At 53.3% G+C, this 23,403-nt stretch overlaps 1 protein-coding gene across 1 annotated transcript; it reads right to left on the bottom strand.

Annotated features, from left to right (window-relative positions):
• Positions 1-44: 44 nt before the first annotated feature.
• On the bottom strand, positions 45-22,226 carry PADI6 (peptidyl arginine deiminase 6). The gene is made up of 16 exons (XM_036871973.1): positions 22,135-22,226; positions 21,232-21,415; positions 19,446-19,518; positions 16,740-16,804; positions 16,138-16,249; positions 15,198-15,323; positions 11,531-11,709; positions 11,173-11,276; positions 7,098-7,209; positions 5,555-5,662; positions 5,198-5,352; positions 4,331-4,487; positions 4,103-4,226; positions 2,931-3,001; positions 1,657-1,818; positions 45-510 (listed from the first exon to the last, which is right to left on the bottom strand). The coding sequence occupies exons 1-16, from the start codon at positions 22,224-22,226 to the stop codon at positions 277-279; spliced, it is 2,058 nt and encodes a 685-aa protein (XP_036727868.1). The 3' UTR covers positions 45-276.
• Between the last annotated feature and the right edge of the window lie 1,177 nt (positions 22,227-23,403).

Here is a 23,403-nt window from a genome sequence, read left to right as displayed (position 1 = left end):
CCCCGAAATGAGGAGGCCACGGCCAAAATGCAGTGAGAACGATTAGAGCTTTAATGGACATTCAGTAACTTCTCAGTGACCATTTTCCATCTTTTTCCAAGGGGCTCAAGCCGCCAGTATTGCCACCCCACTGAATGCTGAGGGACGGGGGTGAACAGGGTGAGTAAGGGATGTAGTACCCTGACTCCAGGCCCCTGAGCAGGGCAAGGGTCAGACACTTGAGTGGTGATAGTGGGCCATTCATGCTGAGGCAGGGCTGGCAGCGCTAAATTGGGTCTAGGGCACCATCCTCCACCATTTGAAGGCAAAGGGCACCCGGCGGATGTTGGCACAGGAGCAGAAGTCTCCGATTTCAGTCAGGTAGCAGTCAAAGTCGTTAATGAAGGTGCATTGGAATCCCAGGGGCTCTAGCAACTGGCGGATCTTTTCCTCCAGGCAGCAGGTACCATTGATCTGGGGCCCAAAAGGCTTGGGGATGCCCAGGTTCTGGCCCATCACGATCATCTGCAGCTATCAGAGAGGCAGTGAGGATGAACAGGGGTCAGAGCCGTGGAAGAAAGTCCCCTGTCCCTCCTCTAAGGAAGGAAGGCCACTGGGTTCATTGCAAGGGAAAACCCAGCTGCCTCTGTGGTTGGGCTAGACCAGGAAAGACAGCACAGGGTACCCCTTCTCCAAGCCTGTGCTCAGACAGACATCGCTAATCCATCTGAGCAAACTCCACCCCACTCTGCTTAACCCTCCAATGACTCCTGATATATTTCTCAATAGCAAAACCAAAATCTTGCCCAGCTGAGGTCTGCCAACTTCCCTGGTTCCGTCCTCTATTGCATTTCTCTTGTCCTGGCCTTTTAGTCTTGTTTCTGCCATAATCTTGCCTACCTCTTCTGGAATGCTCTCTACCCCTGGCTTTGCCATTGGACTTCTGTCCATTTTTCACGTCTTAATTCTAGCATCTCTTCCTCAAAAGCAGCTTCTCCCACCATTACCCATACCTCCCTACTCCCAGGGTCTATGAAGCCTCCTACCGCATGCCCAGAGGGCCTCACTGGTCTTGTAAAAAGAACCATGTGCGGTTGAATGCAGGGCCTGTGTCCCTGGGGCTCAGAGAAGAGGCCTGCAAGTGTTTAAGGAATTGATGAGCCCAAGCGTCTCAATTCATTCTAAGCACCTACGTGATGGGTCACGGTGGTGAGAGAAAGGTCAGATGTAGGCCACGGTTGGAAGGCTTGGCCTAGCAGGGGTCTCTCGTATACCCACACCCCCAAATTCCCAATTCCTGTTCTAAATAGGATGCTGCCCGGATACACGGACGGGAAGACCTCATCAGGGAGCTTGCCCACGGTCTCATGGCCAGCAGACGGCTCTACCCCCTCAACTCTGGTGGAGCCCAGCGTCCCCGTCCGTGAGGAGGGCCCTTGAAGTCGGTCCCTGTTTGGCAAGTCGTCCAGCCTGGGCCCCCGCTCACCTGCTCCCTGGAGGGGTCTTCCCTAACTGGGGGAGAGAAGGGCTTTCACCTCCCTTCCTCTCAGGCGCCACTGTCTGCTGGGCCCTGCCTCCGTAGTCTAGCACCGTGTCCGTCAAGAGACCGGCCAGAGCCGGCCAGACTGTCCCCAGCCCCAGCCCGGGGGCACCCAGCCCGCACCCTGCGCCCCTCACCAGGTCAGGGAAGTAGGGCCTCGCGTAGAGTTTCTCGGTCTGCTCGCTGGAGGGGATGTTGGCGATACGCTCCAGGCAGAAGAGCTGCGGGATGTCGATGATGTCCTGCTCCTCCAGGCCCAGCTCCCTTTTCAGGATGCTGCGGTTCAGGTCGATGCACTTCTGCGGGGCGGGAAAGGGCCGGGAGGGCAGCGAGTTTGTCGGGTACCGGGTACCAGCCCGAAGCAGCTGCATCTCCTCGGCACTGGCTGCAGGCGGGGAGCCATGCAGGGCGGGGGGCCGGCCCTCTGAAGTCGGGGCTCAGAGCAAAGGCCTGGTCTCGAGAGGCCGGGACCCCTCAGCTCATCAGCGCCAGGGCAGCTCCTAGTCCTAATTGTACAGTAGCGTGGGGCCCCTGGCCCTCAGTCCTGGCCAGAGTGGGGGACCTGGGCAAGGGCAAGAATAGGTCCTCAAACCCAGACACTTGCTCCCATCCTTAGGAAGGGACACCAGCAGCGGACCCCCGGGGCACTTCCCTGCCCAGACCAGCTAATACCCGACGCCTGAGCATCTCCTAGGTCTTGACATAGGGCTCATGACCTCACACCCAGGGTGCGTGTCACCAGGGCTCAGAGATGCTGTTTGGATCCCCACCTGGCTGCTGCCCACCCTGCCGTGCCCGGAGGTCTCCCCTGTTTCAGCAAAGGTCAGGGCACAGAGCATGCCTTGGCCGGGAGCCATAAGGACTCAGCGGACCAAGCGATTTTGTGCTGACGGGTGACCTTGGGCCTGTCATCGTCCTTTTTCCAGGCCGTGGCTTCCCCGCTAGAAGTTGTTTAATTTCTGGAAAATCTGCTTCTCACAGCCTGTGATTCACATTTTAAGGGACCTGAGGTGCTGGGTGATTCTGACTCTGAGCTGAAGGGCTGCTTCATCCAGAAGTGTTGAGAAGGCCCTGGTGTGTTCTCTGGTGCCCAGAGCTTCCTAGAGAAGTCAGGGTCGGGGAGGTCCTCTGTCGGGAGGTTGAGCTACAGCACTGTCTTCGGGTCCAACACTAGATGACTTGGGGTTCAAACCTGGTTCCCCAGTTCATCGGCTCAGGCTGGAGGCTTTCTTCTGAGCCTTGCTACCCTCATAGACAAGGTGGGTTTACTTCATAGGGTTATTTTGAGGATTAGAGTAAGGTATCGTGTGTGATGCTTGGTCATAGTTATCGCTCAGTTAGGGACCCGTTGCCAAGTTGGTCACTGCCTCCTACTGCCTTTTGGAGAAAGTCCCCAGTCCTTGGCCCCTACCTCCGCATAGTCGTTCTGCTTCCTCATGTTTTCATCAGCCAGAAGTTGATTGATGGTATTGGCCTCCCTCCCTGTAGGAAGGAGGAGAGGGCGGGCAGGCCTGTGGGCCAGGGGGCGGGCCACGTAGTCCAGGGCTGGGCAGACTCCAGTCCTGGGCACAGCTGACTGGGTATATTCTCTGGCCAGTGACAATGGTGGGTGGCCTGACTGGCCTCCAGGGACCCATTCTAGGTCAAACGTCACATGTGGGGACTCAGCAGGGTCCATGAAAGCCCAGGGAGGACTTACACCGCCACAACCGGCCACTCGGTCCCGGGTCGGAGGGGAGGAGCCTGGGATCGGGTCTGAGGCAGGCAGCCTGGACCAGGTGAGCAAGTGCCATCGGCCCCCACTCACCTGGGCACCTCTATGCCTTCTGACTGTACAGCCTGGCTACCTGCCACTTATGATCTTGCCCGGGTTATTTAACTTTGTTCTTCAGTTGCTCCACTTGGCCATCAGCTGAGATAACACAAGGTTTTTGGTGTGTGACACGTGGCTCATATTCAAGGTCACCTTCCATAAGCCCTCCTAGAACCATGAGATCCTGGGCCCCACCTCAAAATTTGATCTGAAATTCTGCATTTCTCACAAGCTCCCAGGTGATACTGAAGCTGCTGGTCCTCAGGCCACACTTTGAGAACTTCACCCCCCCCCCCCCACTCCCTTTCTAGGTTTCCAGAAGGTTTAGAACAGAACGGCTGTGGCACCAGGCCCCACAATCTCTGCTTGTCCACTTATGTCTTCCTGCAGGGTGACCAGGAGACCCTGAAGTCCCAACACCCAGGTACTTAACCCAACCTTCCCCGAAGAGATCCAGACACCAGTGCTGGTAGCATCTGGTTTGTCCCCCACCACATGGAGCCATCCGTGTGTTAAGTTCCCCCTTTGCATATATTCTAGCAGCCTCTCAGCCATCCCAGAATTTCTGGCTCATCTGCCTGTCCTGTCCTAGTACCACCAGAATTACCCTGAAAGAGAACAAGATGATTTAATATGGTACATTTCATGCTTTTATGCTTCCCTAGGATCCTTTTCTATCAGGAGGAACCAAGTAGAAATGGTTCTCTAGAAAGGACATCTGGGACCGAGGAGCCGCCCTCTATTGCGGGGGGTGGGGGGGCTCCCCTTACCATTAGAAAGGAGCTGATCTTTTCTAATCCCTTCAAACAGATGTGCGTCTCCATAGCCCTCCTTCTGTTTCTCCTTGAACAGTTTGTAGCAGGAGCTGGGGCTGGCCAGGAGCAGCCGGAAGTCCTGGGAATCAAAGAACTAGGGTCAGATTCTAGCTTCCCTTCCAGAAACTTCCAGAAGTCTCTGAAAGAGGGTGGGAGACATCCTCTCCAGCCTCCAACACAGACCTTTTTGTCCTCCACCTTGTACTGTGCAGGGATGAAGCACATGAACTCATAGGCATGGCCAATCATCAGCCAGTCGGAGAAGAGTTCCACGGGGGCCTGGACTTGCTGGGCGTAGAGGAAGTCCCGCAGGGTCTTACTCAGGTTCCGGCAGTCCTTGCTAAAGGGAAGATGGAAAGAACAGCCCGTGAGCCGGCATGGCCCAGCTTGGCTGCCAACTACTCGGTGAGTGCCAGGCTACCTTCGGGTAACTGGCTGCTCTACCCATTGGCTAGTCCATAGCGGGGTGGGGTGGTTATTAAGAATCCCTTACCACTGTATAGCACAGGGAACTATATTCAATATCTTGTGAGAAATCATAATGGAAAAGACTGTGAAAAAGAAAATGCATACAAGTATAACTGAGTCACTTTGTACAGTAGAAATTAACACGACATTGTAAGTCGACTATACTTCCATAAAGATTTTAAAAAGAATCCTTTACTCTGGCTCAACTCAGGACTGAGCCAATGGATTCTAGATGAAGACTGAACCCTGGGACACAAGTATTTCCTGGATTTAGATGAGCGGCCACCAAGAAATCTAGCCACACATCTTGTGGCAGTAACATCATGTTGGGTCAATAGGCCAACCAAATTTAGCATGCTTCAATTTAAACCCTGGAATCACCACTCAGTGAGTGGTTTGTCTGCTTTTTCTACCTCTAGTCTCCTACATGAATCAAAGACTCAGAGGTCCTGACTTGACGGTTTAAGGTCCAGAGCAGACGACCTGCTGAGTCCTGTGGGAATCAGGTGGGTCCAGGTGAACTACAAGAGTCCCTCCCTTTGGTTTTAAGGCATCTGGCCACCATCTGGCCTCTTGCCTCACCTGGGGTAAAAGCTGCTGCCAATGAGGATCCTGCCTAGAGGGTATTCTTTCCCTTGGGCCTTGACAGGTGGGGACACCATCAGGTTCCCAATGGAATCTATGCTGGCCACCGTATGGTCCTGGGTGCGTTGGGTCATGTAGCCAACCCCAGGGCTCTGGAAGGAGACCCAGCAGGGGCAGGGTGTTAGGAGGGACAGGCGTCAAGCCTCAGTCTTACCCCATTCCAGACTCAGTAGATTCCCACACCCCCTTCCCCCAGAGGCCACCTGGGCCCTCTCCCCTGGCACCCATCACTTCCAGCAGGCACCGGGCCTGAGAGGTTGGACCAAGTTCAGATCAGTCAAACCGAGCCCCCACCAGCGAGTATTTCATGGGGAAATCGTCGAGCTTGGGGAGCCGAGGGGTGTCGAGGACCAAGGAAATAGTCTTGTGGGGAGCCTGGGTATAGCAGAAGGCCATCTCATCCTGGAGGACACAGGGAAACAAGTTGTGAGTTTCTCTCACTCCATCAGCTGCTTTCCCGCGTCCAGTGTTCCAGCCCCAAGTGCTCCCTGTGCACGGGCCACCTCCAGAGAGCAGGTACAGGGAGAACCCCCTTCTTCCTGCCACCTCCTGCTCAGCCCTCAAAACCCTGCGCAGGCATCCCCCCCTTCTTGGGGATTTTCCCTGGCCTGTCCTGTTCATCAGGTTTAAAACCTGATGAGTCACCTAAGATTCTTCCTCCTCTCATCTCCTGCACCAAATCCATGAACAAGCCTTGTTGGCTTTATTTCCAAAATATGTTCCAAGTGGACTCCTCTCTGGTACTATTCAGGGAAGCCACCTGGGGAAGACCACCTCTTCCCCATGTGACTGTCAGGCCCTCCAATCAGCATCTCTTCTATTCCTGCCCCTTCCTAAGGCCGGCTCTCTATTTCTCAGCCAGAGGGTCTTTTTAAAACCTGTCAGAACGTTCAACTCCCCTGATTCATACCATTCAATGTCATCTTGCTTGGTTTTGTTTTTGCTGCACCAGCGCGGCTCGTGGGCTTTTAGTTCCCCAATGAGGGATCGAACCCGGGCCCTTGGTGGTGAGAGCACAGAGTCTTAACCACTGGACTGCCAGGGAATTCCCCTCATCTTGCTTGGGATTGGTTTCTTCTCTTCCTGACCTTTGTGTAAAAGGTCCCCGATATATAATTTAGCTCTTACCTACCTCTGTCGGTAGTTCACTCTGATCTGGCCACACCAGCTTTTCTGTTCCTCACATGATGTATCTTCAGTCGGCTGTTTCTGTGCCTGAAGGGCTCCTAGTTCTAATCCACCCCCAACCCCAATCTTTGCACGGCCAGCTCCTTGCTTCCCGCGTTTGAAGATGTTCCTGACCACCCAAAGCGCCGAGGTTAATCTAGTAACTCACTAGCTCATATCATTTTCTTGCTTTCATGGTACCTAGAGTTCTATCACGGCAAGATCAGGGGCAGAAGTCGGCCCCTTTCTCCTTCAGCGCTACTACTTAGACAGGTCCTCGTCATTTGTGACTACAGACCAGACCTCAAAAAACTGGGCTCGACACTTCCTACTCAGCCAGGGTCGAGCTGGACCCTGGGGCAGTGCCCCGGGCCGGCCAGCCTGTAGCTGAAGGCATCAGCCCCTCAGACACCTGGGCCTTAGGGTTAGGTGTTCTGTGGTCTCGAACGTGTACGTTCTGGAATGGGAGGAGGTTGGACTCTAAGCGTTACCCCTTAGTGGCTAGACCTTGGGCAAGTCATTTCATCTCAGCCACCACTGACCTCCTAAGAACAAAGACGCCCCTGCTTAGTCTTAGCTCTGCGGGAAGGCTGAACAGAAGCTGGTGAAGTTTGTTGTATGTGCCGCACATGGTGTCTCCCCCACCCCTCCCCCACAGGTGGGGGGTTACCTGGAGCCACCTGCCCAGGCGGTTGGGGTCCTCGTAGACAGATGCCACCTGGATGTTACTTCTCTCGCTTAGCTCCATCACTGTGTTCACGAAGCCCTGGACCTGCAGCTCTCTGCCACGGGAGATAAGCCGGCTCTAGGAAGGCCTCCAAGGCTCCCCGACTGGTCATGACCTCTCTGTCCCAGGGGAAGGGGGAACCTCCTTCTGGTCAGGAGAGATGGTGCCCCTGCCCGTGAGGTAAGCAGAGCTGCTGTGCCCCCACTTCATGGAGCACCAGCTGCTAACCTCAGGGCGTGCCTTGCCCGGAATCACTTGGTTTAGCTCACGGCAAAGTCAGGTCAAGAATTGCTAGTGTCTCCTTAAAAAACTAAAAACAGAACTACCATATGACCCATGATTATGGGTCATAATTATGATCATAATTCAAAAAGATACAGACACCCCAATGTTCATTGCAGCACTATTTACAATAGCCAGGACATGGAAGAAACCTAAGTGTCCATCAACAGAGGAATGGATAAAGAAGATGTGGTACAGATATGCAATGGAATATTAACTCAGCCATAAAAAGAATGAAATAATGCCATTTGCAGCAACATGGATGGACCTAGAGATTGTCATACTGAGTGAAGTAAGTCAGACACAGAAAGACAAATATCATGTGATATCGCTTATATGTGGAATCTAAAAAAAAGGGTACAAATGAGCTTATTTACAAAACAGAAGTAGAGTCAACAGTTGTAGAAAACAAACTTATGGTTACCAGAGGGGAAAGGGGAGGAGGGATAAATTGGGATTGACATATACATGCTACTATAAATAAAATAGATAACTAATGAAGACCTACTGTATAGCACAGAGAACTCTACTCAACATTCTGTAATAACCTATATGGGAAACGAATCTAGAAAAGAATGGATATATGTATAACTGAATCACTTTGCTGTACACCTAAAACTAACACAAAATTGTAGATCAACTATACTCCAATAAAAATTTTTTTTAAATTGCTAGTGTCAGTCTCTGCTCTTGTGTCCTAAGACCCTGCTTGTCCCTACTCTGCAGTCACATTGCACCCCCTGCCCCAGTGATCTAGGAAATGCCCCAGGCTCTCCTGCCTTCATCTACCCAGAGGGCTGACTCTTCTCACCGCAAGAGGGCTGTACTTTTCTCCCAAGAAGCCAAGAAGCCTAGTACCCCCCTTGAGATGGCCAACAAGGTTGTCATATTCATATGGTTGGCAGGGGTGGGTCTTGAGCCCTGTGGTCTTAGTGCCATCATGTACAGCACCAGGCTTACAGGTCCACAGTGTACATCCATTCCTTGTTGGAGAGAAACAGTGATGTTTGGGGCTGACGTTGAGACCACCCATTTTACCAACAGGTCCTCATGAGTTGAATGCCAGCAAGGTCACCATTGGGAAGTGTAAAAAGTTTGGATTCTAATCCAGCTCCAAAACTTGAATTGCTATTCCATGCTACTGTTCCAAAGAACCAATTTTTCGATTCTACACAGACAAGACTGCAGGGAACTGGCCAGCCTGACAAGGTCTGAAACAGTCTGAGATGTGTGCTGGGGGAGAAGTGTAGCCCCAGTCTTGTACACCATCTGTGGCAAAGCTGGATCAAGCCATGCCTGAATACCACCCTTATGGGAGAGTCTTAGAAGATCAGAGTCTCAGTAGATGCCTCCTGTGAGTGAACTTCTGTCTTCAGATACAAAAGACAAGAAAGATCTTATACCTGGATATCAGTTGTCAGCAAAATCTCTCGAGCTCTTCCCTTTTACCTTCTCATTCTGAAGCCTGGTGTTCCTCTGTGGACCCTACTCCCTAGCAGCCCTCCCGTGGAAGAGCTATTTTTCTTCTTTCCCTCCACTGAGTCTGGAGGAGGGATGGACGCACTCCTTGCCATGAGGTGCTACAGCCAGGCCACCATGACCTCTTCAGATCCTTGACTTGACAAGGTCTTATTTCTACCCTCCCATCCTAATGGTCTCACCACCTCCAAGATCAACTGTCCAGTTCCATCACCTCCATCTTCCCTGCTCACTTTGGTCCCTGGGCCAGCAGCTTGATATCACTGTGATGCCTGGCCCTCAACTGCTTTTATTCCCATCCCCCCGTGTCTTTGCTTTTCTCCTTATCCAACTTTGAGTCTGTGATGCATCATAATAATTATACCCTTATCCTTCCCCTTGGGCTTATCTGCCTGCCAAAACTACAACCCTGGTTAGATTCAGTTCTACATATCTTCTTCCCTAGAGCTCGTTACCAAAAATAGTTGGAGAAAAACCACAGTGACGGTTCTCTAAGTTGGCAACTTCAACAGGTCCTTAGCACCAGACAGCATCCTACCACTAACAGTTGCTCTAGTCAATTTGCTCCTAGAAAGTGGGTGAGCTGTCCTACCTATTAAGGCCAATGTGACCTGTTCGCTTTTTCCCCACCAAGTTTTCCCCTTCTCTGCTGGATCACATCCGTTAGCATTATTCTTTACTTCCCATAAAAAGCAGCCTTCCCTTTCCCAAATCCCCTTCAGACCATTTCTCTGGAGTTTTGCAGAGTACTCCCCTCCCATTCTTCCTTCGACGCAGTTGTGACCCCACCGCACTTTCAAACCCACCACTCAGGATCACGCTCTACACAGTGGCCTCCATCTTGCCAAACCCAATGGGCACTTTATTCTCCTCTCGGAATTTCCCATGGTTGGCCCCTTACCAGGTATCACCCTCCCCTAACCTCTGGGTCTCCGCTCTCCTGGTTTTTATCTGAACTTCCTCTTCCTTCTCAGGCTCCTTTGCCAGGTTCTTGTCTGGAGCCAAGGGTTCGATGGCTCTAGAGCTCACTTCTCAGGCATCTTCCTAATATATTCCCTCCTCCTCTGAGCTCAGCTAGGCCTGTGGCTCTGAATACCCGCAACGTGCCAGGGCCCCCCCCATCTCCAGCTGCCAGACCTTCCCTTGAGCTCCAGACACTTAGAAACTGAATGGGTGTCTCTAGCTTTATGTCTCCAGAGCCAAAGCACCAATTTACCCCACCCCAGGCAGGGGCGCCACCATTCATCTCGTTGCATACCCCAAACCCAGGGGACACTCCTGTTGCTTTGCATCCCATCCCCCAGCTAACTTGGGGGCGGGGGAGCCTACCTTCTAAGCAATTCTGAATCTAACCACTGAGCTCCCACCGCCCCGGCCCGAGCCATGGCTGCGTCTGGCCCACGTGATCGCAGTGGCTGAACTGGTTCCTTTTATTTGTACCTCTGGTTTTCCACGTGGCCGGAGTGGTTGTGCAGAACCCTGGATGGTTTCCCATGGGTTTTACCTGCCAGAGTCTCTTCTCCCCTCCTCCAGCCGCATAGCTAGAGATCGTTCCTGGCCTCCCTGCCGTTAGGTGTGGCCTGCGCCTCTTCAGGCCATTGGCCCGTGAGCAGAGCAATTCAGGAGCCTTCCAGACTCCAGCAGCGACAAATGGGTGGCTTCGCCCGGACTTTGGCTCTTCCCCTTTCCTAGGGGCCGGGCCTCAGATGTGCCTGTGCTCAGCCTGCATCAGAAAGATGAAGCTGCCGCCCCAGGGGAAAGCATTACCACAGCCCGAAAGGAATCCTGACTGCCACTGGGGGCATCTAGGTGGGAGAAAGTTGACTTTAAACCACCGTCTGGGGGTCCGTTACAGTCCCAGAGGCTACGCCCTAATACGCTGAGGCCCTGCTCACCTTGCCCTGTCGCCCCTCCCCCTCCTCTTGCCTGCTCCCTCCTGGTTCTGCAGCCTTCCCTGCTGTCCCTATAACAATCTCGTCCTTACCCCTCCATTCTTTTACCTGGCTTTATAGCCCTGGATCTTACCGGAAACCATGCTGTTTGTCTGTCTCCCCTTAAGACCAGAGGGGGACCGCCGTGGTCACGGCTCCAGCCCTAGCCTTGTAAGTATCCAAACAAGCGTCGGATGACTGCCTCAGGTGGAAGGACTTCACATTCCTGGTGAGAAGTCTAATCATCTTTACCCACCCCGCCGACAGACAGGAGAGCATGCCAGTTATAGAAACGACCCGGCCCAGGCAGCCTGAGGGCTTCTTACCTGCACAGGTATACCTCTAGAGGCATCTGGGTGCTGGGGACAAAGACGCAAGGAGCTACCCGGAACACCACGGTGTCTTTGTACACCACGGTCTCTGGAATCGACTGCGATGTAAGACGAGGTCCTGCTGGTGACCTGGTTCCCCGTCCACCTTCTCCCCCTCCCCCACCACCGGGCCTCCAGATGTTCAGCCCAGCCCACCTCCGGGCCCTCACCTGTCCTCTACAGGGCTCTTACCCGAAGGTGACATGACACCCTAGCTCCACCCACCGTGCTCCCATTTTCTGCCCAGCTGTGACAGGTCCCCCTTCCCCCACAGTCCCTGTTCTGAGGGCCGCTTTTCTTCCCGGGGACGTACCGGGTCTGGAGACTCTCCCACCAGGGAGGCCGAGTAGGAAATCAAGCCCGAGAAGCTGGCGGATGGGAACTCTAAGGCTTCAACGTAGAAGGTTTCCTCCAAGTCATCCTCGACGGGGGCCAAGTTGTAGGTGTGCTGGTCAGGCCCCAGCACCAACTCGAAGGTGCTAGAGCTGTCTTCTAGGAAGGAGAGAAGGATAGGCCGGCTGCTGAAGGAGCCTGGTGCCCATCACCACACCCAATGGCACGTTCCTCAGGTCGGAAGTCAGGCCGGGAGTCCCAGGAGAGCGGGGGCCAAGATGGCTTTTCGGCCCCTAGGTTCCTGGTGTTTAGGGCTTAGTGGACAGCCAGGTGTTTGTTCACAAACGGGGGCCAGTTACTCACTCTACAAAGACCTGTCGGGAGCTGGGACTCAGATAAAAACACCTGCCTTCAAGAGGTGAAGGTTCATGGTGGTTCTACGCTTTGGCCAACTTTGGGGAGAATATCATAAGTCTTCAAGATGAGAAACTGTACAGAGATAGGCTTGGAAGCCTCACCCAAAAAGTCCGACACAAGCTGGGGCCATGGCCTGCTTCACCAGCCTCTTGCTCTGGGTTGTAACACAGTGATCACCCGAGTGGGGCTGTGGCTCGCCTCGCAGACGGGCTCCAGGCGGTTCTGCAGAAGAACCTCGTCACAAAGGCTAGGGGTGCTGGCTGCAGGCTTGGCCTTAGCGTGTGGCAGGCCAGCTGGACAGCCCCAGCGCTGGGGATGTACCTATGTGGCCTCCTGCTTTGGAGGCTTCCTCTCTTGCCCTGAGCCAGACCTTGAGGGGGTGAGACCAGATGACCACCCCTCGCATCCCTGCAGGGCCCCCGCCCAGGGTTCACAACAGGCGTGCTTGGTGTGCTGCGGGGCTGGATAGTGACTGCCCGCCATCCAGTCTCTCTCCAGCTGCTGGGGGCCTTCTCTCGTATCTAGTCGCTTGCTCTTAAGCACAGTTAAGGTTTCTTGTGGACTTACTACATGCCGGCAACTGGGCTCGGGGCTCGGACTCATTTGCATCCTCACCATCCTTTGGGGCAGGTGCTGTAATGATCACCCTCATTATACAGAAAGGGAGGCCAGAAGGACCAGCCACAACACAGTTACCTTTACCTAGAAGGCCCTCTCTGCCTTCGCTCAGCTTGGCTTCACCTGAGCTCTCACCACCTCCACGCCCCAAGCCCCTGCTTGGTACTTGGCTGTCTGTCCATCTGCCCTAGGCTTTGAGGGCAAGTACTATCCTTATCCTTCTAGAGCAGGAGCCCCAGGGCACAGAGTAAACACTCCCTTGAACCGTGCTCCTTTTTCCTACCTTCTGTGTACCCCTGGGCTTAGAGGTAGGGCAGGTGCCCTTTGATCTTTGATGGCACTTCTAGACCATCTCTTCATTCCTCAAGAATCCTACCCCTTTGAAGGACATGCTATCAGATAATGCCACCTGCCCCCTTCCTCGCTGTACCTGACTACCACCCTTACCATCCTCCGTGGATTGTTCTAGCACTGGCTTGTCTCCACCACTAGGGTGCTGGGTACCATTTACACCATAGACCAGAACATCCAGTCTGCTTCTCCGACCTTATTTCAATGAACTCGAGTTCTGCATCATCTTAGACTCCAATGTCAAGGCTCATGGCTCGGATACCGCCTCCAAAACAGATCTGGCATCTTCTATCAGTCTTTCCAGCTCATCTACAGTCTCATCCCGGCCCCAAACCTTTCTACACGGCCGATTCCCACCCTCCACCCTCACTCCCCTTTGCATCCTCCTCACGTTCCAAGACCCATTACCTGACCCGCTACCCTGCACACGCCGTCAGCTCCCACACCAAGACCTCAACCCTGGCATTCAAGCAGCCAGAGAACGCCACACTGAAAGATCTTTAAGGATGTGATCAAACCTCAGAGGGGGCCTCAGCAGTACTTGGAAACACTATTTTGTGGCCATTAACTCTCCCTCTTCCCATACTCTGAGTCCTGTGTATTCATTCCTATAATTTTCTCCTGAGTCTATTTCACCACCTCTGTTGGATGGGTCCCATCTGCACATGGATATGCTGTGTTCTACCATCTTCAGATACTGTTCCCCACCCCCACCCCCACCCCATGCCAGGCCCCACCCAGTTATTACCGCCACATACTTCCCTTTATGGCAGACTCCTTCCATGGTCTGTGTTTGCTGTGCCTGCCCATTTTACTCTTTTTTTTGGCTGCACTGTGCAACTTGTGGGATCTTAGTTCCGCAGTCAGGGATTGAAGCTGGGCCACCGCAATGAAAGTGCTGAGTCCTAGCCACTGGACCTCCAGGGAACTCCCTACTCTTTTTTATCCCCACTGTTCTTATCAAGGTCACTAATGACCAGCTTTGAAAAGCAACTTTCCCACTGATCTGGGCATCTTAGTCACTCGACAGCACTGGTCATAGTTGATCACTGCTTTCATGCAAGTGTTTTCCTTTTTTTCTCAAACCTTATGCTCTGGCTTTCAATTTCTCTGGAAATTTCTTAAATTCCTTTGCTCTATCTTTTAGACTATGGCTCTCCAACTTCAGCTCAACTCAGCTTCACCTGGAGGGTATATTAACACAGTGTGCTGTGTTGCCCTGCCCTAAATTTTTGAATACTTTAAAAGGCAGGTAGGTAGCTTGAAGTATGGCATCTCGGGCAGGTACACACATCCCTGGCCTCCTGAGCAGGCTACGAGGCCCATCCAGCCCAGCCCACCTCAGAGTTGCCTGGACATAGTGGGCTTCATAGGACCAGAACAGCCCTCATGGCCTGAACCAGGCCACAGTTTCTAAGGCTCATTTCTAGCCCACATGTCAAAGGACCACATACAACCTGGGCTGCCTTCTCTGCTAGTCCCAGGTCACTTCCAAGTCCAGCTGTGACCTAGGTCTGCCGAAGAGATGCAGCAGCCGACTCGGAGCTGAGGCCCCCGAGCGTGGGTAAGGAGGGAGCTGCGGCACGCTCCCCAGTTGCCCAGCTGAAGCTAGACTTGGCTTTTAAAGAAAGTAGCAAAGAGTTAAATCTCAATTTAGAGGCACTGAATACTAAACCCATTTAGGGAAATCCAAAGACTTGTTTGTTGAAGGGTATTTTGCTGGAGTTGGGCACATCCACTGTCTAAGCCAGCAGCCCTCCACGCTTTCATCTGTAGAATAGGGACGTGCCACCTGCCTGCCACACGGTACCTGGGCTGTGTGGTACCTGGGCTGGATGTGCTAGCATAGCTGCCACTCTGGCTTCCCAGCCTCTGAATTCTCAAAACCTAATACAGCCAAGTCTCGGTTAAGAAACAGATGGATTCACCTGGCAGGAATACTCAGGAGAAGACATTAATCTATACAAGGCTATAGCCACCATTTCATCTAATGCCCACCTCTCTTCATCCAACTATGAAGGTCCTGTAGGAGAGGCACGATCATCGCCCCCACCGGGGAAAGTGGCTTGGAGGTACAATGACTCACCCACGTGTATAGACTTACTCCATGGTGAAGGTGGCAGCCAGAGGATCCCAGGGACACAAGTCCGGCTGAAATAGACCCTGACCTGCTGCTCTCGGTCCCCAGCTGGCTTCTGACGGGGACCCTGCTGGGAGCAGGTGTGGCCACAACTGGCCCTGGCATGTTGAGAAACACTCACTTTGTGGCCGGTAGACTCTTGCCTTCTCCGACTCTTCCTTGGAGGTGTGGAGAACCACCCGGCATTTCTTTAAAATGCAGCTGGGTCCCTGAACTCTCAGTATCATCTGGGACAGACTCTTTGTTTCTGAGCAAAAGACAAGGCAAAGGTTCAGGGGCTTCTGGAGGCCAGCGCTCCAGGGGTGGAGGGATCAGTAGGGTCGGGGGTGGAGGGGCTTGTATACTGGAGCACCGAGGACCCTGTGCCTCCCGCCCTGGCCTAGGCCTGCATCATTGTCTCTGCTACTTGCTGCACATATGGCTACAGGCAACTTGCCATGGCTCGGGCCCACTCTGAGTGAGGGTGGCATCTACCCCATCAGTTGTAAGGGGTAGATGGTCCCCACAAACACCTGGAACAGGGCCTGGAATGGTCAGCTCAGCGTGCATTCCCCTCCAGCCTTGGTGTGAATCAGGACATCCCATTCTACTGCTGGGACCTGGAATCTACGTCCAGACCACAGGTCAGGACCAGATCCAAGAGGGCTTTTGCTAGGACACCCAGGGTCCTGCCCCAGGCTACAAGAGGGTTTTTAGGAATGGTCTCGCCTACCCCTTGTGTGTCTTCATTTAGTCTTCTCAACCTCCTGGGATGTCCGTTGTATCATCCCCATTTTACAGATGGCAAAACAAGACCAGGGAAGTTAACATCCTCAAGTTCATGGCCAGGAAGTAACTGCTTGTTATCTGACATCAGAGCCTGTGTTCTTGCCAAGGGGCCCCTTTCTGCCCAGTTACACGCTTCAAGCCATTAAGCCATTGAAAAGAGACTTGATGGGCCCAGAGCAGGGACATCAGCCTGGACTCTGGGTTTGCTGAGGGGTGGAGCCGTGAAGCCCCAGGGGAGGCAGAGCCCAGGGAGGAAAGTGGGTGATGGTCCTTGGTCAGCGGCCAGTTCTCACCCTCTGTAGAGAACACCTTGCTCTTCCTGCCCACGAGCTGGTGCGCGTCAGCCGGGCTGCAGTTCACAAGAAGGATGGCACCCCAGCCCTTGGGGCCCCAGACCCAGTTTTTCTGTAAAGAAGACAGGAACATTGGTTCAGGCAGAAGCCAGGTTAAGTCCTTGGCTTTGCAGATGCTATTCCACCTCAGGGACAGAGCCAAGCCTTTCTCCAGGGCGACGGGGACCTCTAGATCAGAGTTTGCCCACTCAAGTACCTACAGGGACAGGACAGTAACATCAGGTAAGCGGGCTGAGAGGAAGGCGGAGATCTAGATGTGGGTTACCAGTTTCCTACCTTTGCTCAGTGTCAGGGGAGGAGGGGTCTGGGGCAAACTGGAGGAGACATGCCCCATCTGAAGGGGGCAGCTGACCCTCCGGCCTAGTTGGTTACACGACCAGGCTAAGATGGGAGACTAGTGCCACCAGACATTCTAATGTTTTGAAAGCGCATCAGTTCTGATTTGTATTGTAGCAATTTGACACTAGGAAGGCCAAACTGAGTCTGTGGGCCAGATCTGGCTCCTGGGCCCCTGGCCTGCTTCCTGGCCCTGGCAGCCTCACCTTAGCCTGTTTGTCATTTGTCTCGAAGTGCCCACTGCGGTAGACATCCACATCCAGGGAGAGCTCTGCAACAGGAGGGAAAGGTCTCAGCCACCTAGGCCAGCTGGATGCAGCCTTGGAGCTGTAGGTAAGGCCCCAGGGCTGCCTAAGGCTGGTATCAGGGTCCTCCAGCATTTGGGGCATGCTGCCGGCTTGGAAGAAAGTTCCTCAGAGGCAGACAGTGTCTCATGAGCAAGCCCGGAGAGGCCCAGGTATTCATGTATCTCCCCCAACCTCCTGGGAGGCCACAAAACAAGTCCACTGTGGTCATGAGGCCATTTGTGCCTCTTGGTTTCTTCCCAGGTGATTCCTACTTGGAAGGTCCTCCTCCCCAGCCTTTGGGAAAGCTCTTGGCCCTCTAGGACACGGCCAGGGCTCAATACATGGCAATTCCAAGCCCCTTTAGAGCTTAAGGATCTAGGCTTCTGCCCAAGTATCACCACAGGGGCTCCTCCTGGGTCTTTACATCCCACCTTTCACCCCTCCCCACCCTGCTGACCACTGAGTGGCTTTACCCTGGTTGTATTTTTGTTCATAACTCTTGACATTCAGTGTGCTATTTCTCAACTGGAATGTCAGGGCCAAGGGAACAGACCTCGTTTACTGCTGTCCACTCAGCACCTGGCACAGATGCTCAAGGATGCCCGTCACCAACCAGGTACTGTTCTAGGTCCTAGGGATACAGCAGCGCACAGGACAGGCCCTATCTTCTTTGATCTTAGGAGGTATGCGTGCGTACTCATGCACACATGCGGCAGTGGCAAGGGGTGAAGAAATAAGTAAAATACATATTATGTCCAATGGTAAAATGCCGCAGGGAACAAGGGGATGGAGGGGGTGTCCCAGTTTTAGATCAGAGAAGTCTTCTAAGTGTGAACAGAGACCTGCAGGAGGCAAGAAAGTGACCCGTATTAGTATCTGGGGTAAAAGCAATTAGAATAGGAAGTGCATGGTGGCAAGTTCAAGGGTCAGAGAGGCCAGTGTGTCTAGAACAGGATGAACAAAGGAAGGGAAAGAGGCCGTGGGTTAGAGGTAGCGTGAGGCCAGCTCGGGTAGGTTGTGTAGGTAATGGTGATGCCAGCTTTAATCTGAGGGTGGGCAAGCGGTAGGAGGCTTTGATTGGAAGAGATGTTATCTGATAGCCTTTTAGAGAGGTGCCTCTCTGGGGGCCGAATTGAGACTGGACCTGTAGAAGATCAAGGATGGAGCAGGGAACCGCAGTGGGGACCTGTCGGTGACCCAGGCAGAGATGACCATGCCTCGGACCAGGCTGAGAGCTTTGGTAGTGGCTGGTGGTTGGATTCGAGCTAGACTTAAGGCAACACCAACAAGATTCATGATCAACACGGGCTAAGAGAAAAGTAAGGGCGACACCAAGGGCTTGGGCCTGACCAGCTGGAAGGATGGAGATTCTAGCACGATGCGGAAGACTACTAGGAAAGAGGCACTTGGGGGTAGAGGGAATCAGTTCAATTTGGTGTGTATTAAGTTTGGTTCAGACTCCACGCTTCCCATGCAGGGGCGCCGGTTTGATCCCTGGTCAGGGAACAGAGATCCCACATGCCAGCAGGGTAGGGCCAAAGAAATAGATAAATAAAATAAAAAGGAGAAATGTTGATCTGAAAATTGCATATCGCTTTCTCTGAAACACTCTCCGAGGGTGAGTAATTTGATCTGGTTTAACATATAGGAAAACTGCCTATCACTCTCAGTATTCAACAAATGTTACCTGTTATTATAAAAAAAAGTTTGAGACATTGGTCAGACACTCAGGAAGCTCTGTTGGTGAGTAGACCCCCAAGTTTATGGGTGATGTTGGGCTAGAGAGTTTTGCGAGTCACCTGTGGGCTGTGTGTAGCCCTGCAGCACTGCACTGACAGGCGGGGTCGGGGAGTGTGGCCAAAGGATCCAGCACAGGGATCTGAGAAGGAAAGACCAGCTGCAGAGGGGCAAAGCCGAGTGCAGGGTCCCTAAATGGCTCAAGAAAGGACCACCAGTGTCGTGAACACTGAGGACAGGTCCAGGAAGAGGAAGAGAATAGACCACTGAACTGAGTGCAGTAGAGGGTGTTCAGGGGCTCGTTGAGGGCAGCATTGGTGGTAGGGGTCTAGTCTGAGCAGGTTCAAGGGAAAGTGAGGAAAAACTAAGGATGCAGAGAGGTGGGGGAGTGGAGTTTGAAGACTACATAGAATCAGGTCTAAGAACAGACATTATAGCTGGTTCCTTAAGAGAATAGGCATAATAACTTGTTCCTATTAAGGGACTAGATATAGTTTGTTCTGGAACAATCTAAAGAGGAGGGCAGGAGGGGTAGTGGCTTCCTACATCAGTAAGAACTGCTGAAGGAATGTTATTGAATGAGAGGGGAAAGAGTCTGGTATGGTTAGGATTAACTTGGGACCAGACACGTCATCCATTGCAACAGAGGAAGCGGAATGTAGGACCCTGACACGGGTAGGTGGATGACGTGAACACGTGGGGTCCCGATGGCCTCTGTTCTGGTCAGAGAATGAGGTCAGCAGTGAGCTTTGAGGGACCACGGGAACGGGTACTGTGTGAATCCATCTGTGACCCACGGGAGGCATCTCGTTACAGGGAGAGCCCCCTTCAGCTCCTCTCGCCTCTGCAAAGCCCACCCCTCCTCTCCAGGGCTGGGAGGACACTCACCAATGCTCGTGAGGTAGAGCACAGCTGTGGCCATGGGGACATCCTCACTGTGCTGGTAGTAGGAGACCGAAACCTGTGGAGACAGCACCAGGCACCCATGGGAACATTAGAGGGCAGGGGGGCCAGAGCAGGACCCTGAGCCATGTACCTGAGTCTGGCCGTTTGACCTTGGTCTTGAGTTACAGTTTCTGAGCTTCCGGTGCCTTGCTGTGAGCCAGTACAGAGTCATCGTACTGTAATAACCCCCGTGTATAACATGCTGTGACCCTCCAGGCCCTTCCACACCGGGGCCTCACAACAACCCATCCAGGTGGGTTCTGCCCACAAGGGCAGAGAGATCGAGGGACTAAATCATTCAGCCAGAAAAAGGGGTGGCATAGAATGTACGATTTTGGCTGTCCAGCTCTAGAGGTCAAGCTTTAAGTTACACTAACATCCTCCCCACTCTACCTGCCCCTCCTGGGACCCCACCTGTTGCCCCATGAGATGGGCCATGAGGATGTAGGGCCTCCAATGGGTTAAGCTGCCCAAAAGGAAGCAGGACACTGGGGCGGGATAGTCTTTCCTGTGTCCCACACCAACCTCTGCTTCCAGAGGAGTCTTTAGACAAAGACCTGCCTTTCAGCCACTGGCCTTGACCACAGGCCATCACGAACCACGGAACTAGCCATTAGCTGGGGCCAGGAGTAAGCATCTCACTCTTGATGGTGCTGGAGGCTGAGCCCTGGGCAGAGAACATGTCTCAGATCCTCTAGGCTCAGCTGGGCCACATCACAGCCTCAACCCTTATCTGTGAGATGCTCAGTCTTACCTAAGTGTACTACCTGCCTGTTAGGGAGTTGCCTGCCCTGCACACAGAGTGTAGAGGGGGATGTGTACTGCCCTCAGTCAGCCCCGCTTAGTCCTCTGCTAGCTACCCTCCAGAAATTCTGCCAACACGAGTCCCCTGGTCCTGAATGTGCTTCCTCAGCTGTTCTCACCCTCAGCTTCACATTGGAGTCACCTGGGAGCTGTGAAGCCCCTGAGGTTGATTTGATTGGCAGGGGGTGTGGCCTGGGCATCAAGTGGTTCTAATCACTCAGAACCACCACTAACCATTCAGACTGATAAGCCTGTTCTACGAGGTGGAAGGGCACCTCTCCCTCACAGGGGCTCTGTTAGGGTGACAGCCTGCCCAGGGGAAAGGGCACGGACTTGGGCTCAGATCCTGGATCTGCCCCACGGTAGTTATGCTATTTAGGTTTACAGGGGTCTCTCTAGCTCTGTTTCCTCGTTATGTAAAAGGAGGTAATGCCAGCCTCTGGAAATTCAACTCATGATACCTAGTACTCAGCGTTGAACTCAGCGTAGCTCTTAAGGTTCATTAAGAGGCTCCACATCTGGGAGATCAGTCTTAGCCAAAAAGCCCATTTGAGTTCTGCTGCTGAAACCTTTTAAGCCAGACTTCAAAAGCAGCTAATTTGGAAGCTGGTGTCCTGGTCAGAAGCACATATGGAGGAGACAGACATGCTTGAGCTTGAATCCCTGTTCAGCTGATTACTGGCTTGGGCAGAGCACTTCCTTCACTCAGTGCCTCAGTTTCTTCGCCTGTAAAATGGGGTCACAGAGTGCCCACCTCACAGGTTTGTTGCAAGCACTGAGTAAGGTCAGATGTGCAAAACATTTGGCACTGAATTTCTCATAGACTCAGAGCTCAGGAAACGTCAGCTGTTAGAAGGGAGACCCCAGGGGTTGTGTTAGCTCCATCTCCTGGGGGAGTCCCCCTCACCTTCCCCCCAAGACCTACCTTGCCCTTGTCGTTGGCAGAGCTGGGGGATGCCATCCCCACCAGCACGTTCGTGGGATGTGACAGGGGCCACCGGTTCATGGCAGCCTCCTCCCCGATCTTTACTGGGTCTGTGCCGTAGATTTGGACCACGACTCCCGGAGAGCTATCGACGGTGAAGGACTTGCACTGCTGCGGAGCACACCTAGGTAGCCCGGCAAGGAGATAGAAGTTGGGGCACAAGAGCCTCACCTTCTCGGCCTAGAGTGAAGCTGGCATGGAGGGGGATGGCCCCCCAGCCTCTCAGGTGCTGAGACACCCTAACTTATGGTCAGGGCAGTTTTGGGGTCCTAACACAACTTCAGCCTTACTCTTACCATGCCCTGCTCCAAGGACCCCCATGTCCTCCCTCCGACAAGCTCCAGCCCAGACCCTATCCTCCCACCGACACTCTAGAAGTTACCAAGCTATTGATCCATCTTATTTATAAACTCCTGACTTCCAAGGAGGGGAGAGCCACTTGTCTCAGCCACAAGGGATCCCTATAGGGAAAAAAACATTGGGAGGTCTGTGCCGCGACCTGGGGAAGACATGACCTTGTGAGTCACCTCCCCACCGAGGCTCCAGCTCACAGGAGCCTCCCTCACTCAATCCTCACGGCTGCCTTGGGAGCCAACCTCACCCCCATTTCACACGTAAGGGGACCAAGAAGGGGCAAGGCTCTTGCTTCTAAGGCCCCACAGCCCATGAGGGGCAGAAGCAGGGCAGGGAGGCCCTTAAAGACCCAAACTAGGCCCCCTGAGATGAGGCAGGACAACAGGGTAATATACGGAGGATGGAGGTAACCCCCAACTCCCGCGTAATCCAAGGGCAGCCTCAGGAAGGGAACGAGGCACCAGCCCGGCCCCGCCCCCAGCTCCTCACCCATTGACGTCTAAGTAGATTTCCATGTCCTGCACACAAATGGCATGGGCAGGGCTGTCCAAGGACAGATGGACAATGCTCTGGAAGGACATGGCACGGCTCTGCAAGCTGACCGCCCCCAGACCTGCTCAGCAACCCTCACACAGTGACCTCAAATGACCCCGGGGCTCCCCATCGCCCTGCCCTCTTATGGGCTCAGGGCCTCTCCAGCCCGCCCCCTCGTTAAGCAGCTACCCAAGTGTAACTGATTTTCTCCATGGAGGTTTGCGGGAAGAAGGGAGGTGCCGAGGAGCAGCTGGGGTCAGAGCCCGTGCATCACTAATTTATGAAGCACCTAGTGCCTGCAGACCCTCGGAGGCTGAGGCTGGCTGCCTACCTCTCTGGCCTCCAGCTGGGAGCAAGAGGGGCTCTGGGAAGCTGTTGTCTGGGACTGGTCAACCTGGCCATGGCGCTGGAGGCTTAACTCAGCTGGAAGCTGTCAGGAGCAAATATCTGTAGGGGGTGCATGGGGCCGTGGTCAGGAGGGGTGCACGTGGCAGCACCTCTAGGCTCTGGGGCCTGGATTCTAAGATGTGTGTTTCTTGGAAACTGATGAGGTAAGGCACAAAGTGCAGGACCAGTGGTCCTCAGCACTCTGGTGGTTGCAAAAATGATCGGGGGATGGGGGCTTCTTAAAGTTGCAAATTCCTAGGGTGTGGTCCAGGAAGCTGCCCCCCCTCCCCAGGTGATTAGGGGGATCCTTGACCATAGCTGTGTCACCAGCTCCCAGCAGGGGCCCGGTAGGTATTGGTGGAATGAATGGATGAAAGAGGCCCGCTGAGCGTGGTCACCAGCTGCTCCCCATCTCTGCTGAGTTCACTGAGCAAAGAAATGAGAACACCTGTTCCAGCCCACGAGGCTTACCAGCTAACTTTAAAACTGCTTATTTTATGTTTTCAGTGTGGGTTATAGTTACTCGTGAATAGCTATGACATTCATGGGTCCAAGTTCAAAAGGGGCTTAGCAACAGTTTCCCTCCTCCTGTCTCTCACCCACTCAGTTCCCTTACATGCAGGCAGCCAGAGGCATCAGGTTCTTTTAAGTCTTTCCAAATAAATGTTACGCGTCACCAAGCCAACATGAACCTATATCCTCCCCTCTTTCTTACATTTACGTAAATGGTAATATATATGCTGCATAGTATTCCGTACCTCGCTTTGTTCACTTCATCACATTTATAACTCAGAGAGAAGTTCTTCATATCAGTAGGTAAAAAAGCATCCTGATCCT

This window comes from Balaenoptera musculus, chromosome 1, assembly GCF_009873245.2.
Source record: "Balaenoptera musculus isolate JJ_BM4_2016_0621 chromosome 1, mBalMus1.pri.v3, whole genome shotgun sequence".
In the NCBI taxonomy this organism is placed as follows: Eukaryota; Metazoa; Chordata; class Mammalia; order Artiodactyla; family Balaenopteridae; genus Balaenoptera; species Balaenoptera musculus.
The sequence above is the reverse complement of the archived record's forward strand: the minus strand, read 5'-3'. Positions and strand labels throughout refer to the sequence as shown.